The sequence below is a fragment of the Pezoporus wallicus genome, unplaced genomic scaffold (genome assembly GCF_028554395.1).
Source record: "Pezoporus wallicus isolate ANWC-B61680 ecotype Strahan unplaced genomic scaffold, APGP_CSIRO_Pwel_v1 contig_14037, whole genome shotgun sequence".
Taxonomy (NCBI): domain Eukaryota; kingdom Metazoa; phylum Chordata; class Aves; order Psittaciformes; family Psittacidae; genus Pezoporus; species Pezoporus wallicus.
In genome coordinates this window covers 1,022-4,228 of record NW_026638849.1, presented here as the reverse complement: position 1 = coordinate 4,228, position 3,207 = coordinate 1,022, and the positions used below count along the sequence as shown (strand labels likewise).

Genomic DNA, 3,207 nt, shown 5'->3' with positions numbered 1-3,207 from the left:
GGTACCAATGGGTGCCAATGGGTACCAATGGGTGTCGTTGGGTACCAATGGGTGCCAATGGGTACCAATGGGTGTCGGTGGGTACCAATGGGTGCCAATGGGTGTCTCTGGGTGCCCCAGCCTGCGCTACCACCACCTTCACCCCGATTACATCCATCAGCGCCTGCGGGAGCTGGGCCGGGGCTTTGTGCTGCGGGTGCTGCTGCTGCAGGTGGACGTGGTGAGAGCAGAGAGCCCCGTCCCGGGGTGCCAGCATCCCATGGGGCCTTATCCCATACATCCCATATCCCATACATCCCTTATCCCATACATCCCATATCCCATGGGCCCCTTATCCCATACATCCCATATATCCCTTATCCCATACATCCCATATCCCATACATCCCTTATCCCATACATCCCATATCCCATGGGGCCTTATCCCATACATCCCATATCCCATACATCCCTTATCCCATACATCCCATATCCCATACATCCCTTATCCCATACATCCCATATCCCATGGGCCCCTTATCCCATACATCCCATATATCCCTTATCCCATACATCCCATATCCCATACATCCCTTATCCCATACATCCCATATCCCATGGGGCCTTATCCCATACATCCCATATCCCATACATCCCTTATCCCATACATCCCTTATCCCATACATCCCTTATCCCATGCATCCCTTATCCTATGGGCCCCTTATCCCATACACCCCTTATCCCATGGGCCCCTTATCCCATGGGCCCCTTATCCCATGGGCCCCTTATCCCATACACCCCTTATCCCATGGGCCCCTTATCCCATACATCCCTTATCCCATGGGCCCCTTATCCCATACATCCCATATCCCATGGGTCCCTTATCCCATACATCCCTTATCCCATGGGCCCCTTATCCCATACATCCCTTATCCCATACATCCCTTATCCCATACATCCCATATCCCATACATCCCTTATCCCATACATCCCTTATCCCATACATCCCATATCCCATACATCCCTTATCCCATGTACCCCTTATCCCATACATCCCATATCCCATATCCTATACATCCCTTATCCCATGTACCCCTTATCCCATACATCCCTTACCCCATACATCCCTTATCCCATGTGCCCCTTATCCCATGTACCCTTATCCCTGTATCTCTGTATCCCTTATCCCTCTATCCCATGTATCCCTCTATCCCTGTACCCCTTATCCCTCATCCCTCACCCCACATCTCCCCCTCTCCCTATGGCCACAGAAGGATCCCCAGCGAGCTCTGAAGGACCTGGCCAAGATTTGTGTCCTGAGCGACTGCACCCTCCTGCTGGCCTGGAGGTACTGGGGGGACCCCACTGTCACCTATGGGGGGTGACCCCACTGTCACCTATGGGGGGACCCCATTGTCACCTATGGGGGGACCCCACTGTCACCTATGGGGGGTGACCCCACTGTCACCTATGGGGGGACCCCATTGTCACCTATGGACACCCCACTGTCACCTATAGACACCCCATTGTCACCTATGGACACCCCACTGTCACCTATGGGGGTGACCCCACTGTCACCTATGGGGGGGACCCCATTGTCACCTATGGACACCCCACTGTCACCTGTGAGGGTGACCCCATTGTCACCTCTGGGGGGGAACCCCACTGTCACCTATGGACACCCCATTGTCACCTATGGGGGGGACCCCATTGTTACCTATGGGGGGGACGCCATTGTCACCTCTGGGGGGGGACCTCACTGTCACCTATGGGGGTGACCCCATTGTCACCTCTGGGGGGGAACCCCACTGTCACCTATGGACAACCCATTGTCACCTATGGGGGGGGACACCATTGTTACCTATGGGGGGGGACACCATTGTTACCTATGGGGGGGACGCCATTGTCACCTCTGGGGGGGGACCTCACTGTCACCTATGGACACCCCATTGTCACCTATGGGGGGGGGACCCCATTGTCACCTATGGGGGGGACCCCACTGTCATCTATGGGCGGGGACCCCACTGTCACCTATGGACACCCCATTGTCACCTATGGGGGGGGACCCCATTGTCACCTATGGGCACCCCACTGTCACCTATGGGAGGGACCCCATTGTCACCCATGGACACCCCATTGTCACCCATGGACACCCCACTGTCACCCATGGGGGACCCCATTATCACCTATGGGGGGGGTACCCCATTGTCACCTATGGGTGGGGACCCCATTGTCACCTATGGACATCCCACTGTCACCTATGGACACCCCATTGTCACCTATGGGGGAGACCCCATTGTCACCCATGGACACCCCATTGTCACCTATGGACATCCCACTGTCACCCATGGACACCCCATTGTCACCCATGGACACCCCATTGTCACCTATGGGGGAGACCCCATTGTCTCTATGGATGGGGACCCCCTGTCAGCCATGGGGACCCCATGGGCCCCTCTGTGCCCCAGCCCCGAGGAGGCCGCCCGGTACCTGGAGACCTACAAAGCCTTCGAGCAGAAGCCCCCGGACCTGCTGCGGGAGCGCCTGGACCACGGCTTCCTGCCCCGGGTGAGCACGGAGCCCATCGGGGTGACAGTGACCCCATCGGGGTGACAGTGACCCCATCGGGGTGACAGTGACCCCATCGGGTGCCATTGATCCTATTGGGGTGCCATTGATCCCAATGGGGTGCCAGTGATCCCAATGGGGTGCCAGTGACCCCATCGGGGTGTCAGTGACCCCATCGGGGTGACAGTGACCCCATCGGGGTGCCATTGATCCCAATGGGGTGCCAGTGATCCTATTGGGGTGCCATTGATCCCAATGGGGTGCCATTGATCCTATTGGGGTGCCATTGATCCCAATGGGGTGCCATTGATCCTATTGGGGTGCCATTGATCCCATTGGGGTGCCATTGACCCCATCGGGGTGCCAGTGATCCTATTGGGGTGCCATTGATCCCAGTGGGGTGCCAGTGACCCCATCGGGGTGCCATTGATCCCATCAGGGTGCCATTGATCCCAATGGGGTGACAGTGACCCCATCGGGGTGCCATTGATCCTATTGGGGTGCCAGTGACCCCATCGGGGTGCCAGTGATCCTATTGGGGTGCCATTGATCCCAGTGGGGTGCCAGTGACCCCATCGGGGTGTCATTGATCCTATTGGGGTGACAGTGACCCCATGGGGGTGCCATTGATCCCAATGGGGTGCCAGTGACCCCATCGGGG

At 57.3% G+C, this 3,207-nt stretch overlaps 1 protein-coding gene across 1 annotated transcript; it reads left to right on the top strand.

Moving 5' to 3' along the window:
• The first annotated feature begins 97 nt into the window (after nt 1-97).
• Nucleotides 98-2,591, top strand: LOC130600981 (DNA excision repair protein ERCC-1-like). The gene is made up of 3 exons (XM_057412708.1): nt 98-220; nt 1,250-1,326; nt 2,447-2,591. The coding sequence occupies exons 1-3, from the start codon at nt 98-100 to the stop codon at nt 2,589-2,591; spliced, it is 345 nt and encodes a 114-aa protein (XP_057268691.1).
• The last annotated feature ends 616 nt before the right edge of the window (nt 2,592-3,207 follow it).

Coding starts and splice junctions, on each gene's coding strand:
- LOC130600981 (XM_057412708.1), top strand. CDS start 98: ATGGGTGTCTCTGGGTGCCCCAGCCTGCGCTACCACCACCTTCACCCC. Junction 221..1,249: donor TGCTGCTGCAGGTGGACGTG/GTGAGAGCAGAG, acceptor CTATGGCCACAG/AAGGATCCCCAGCGAGCTCT. Junction 1,327..2,446: donor ACCCTCCTGCTGGCCTGGAG/GTACTGGGGGGA, acceptor TCTGTGCCCCAG/CCCCGAGGAGGCCGCCCGGT.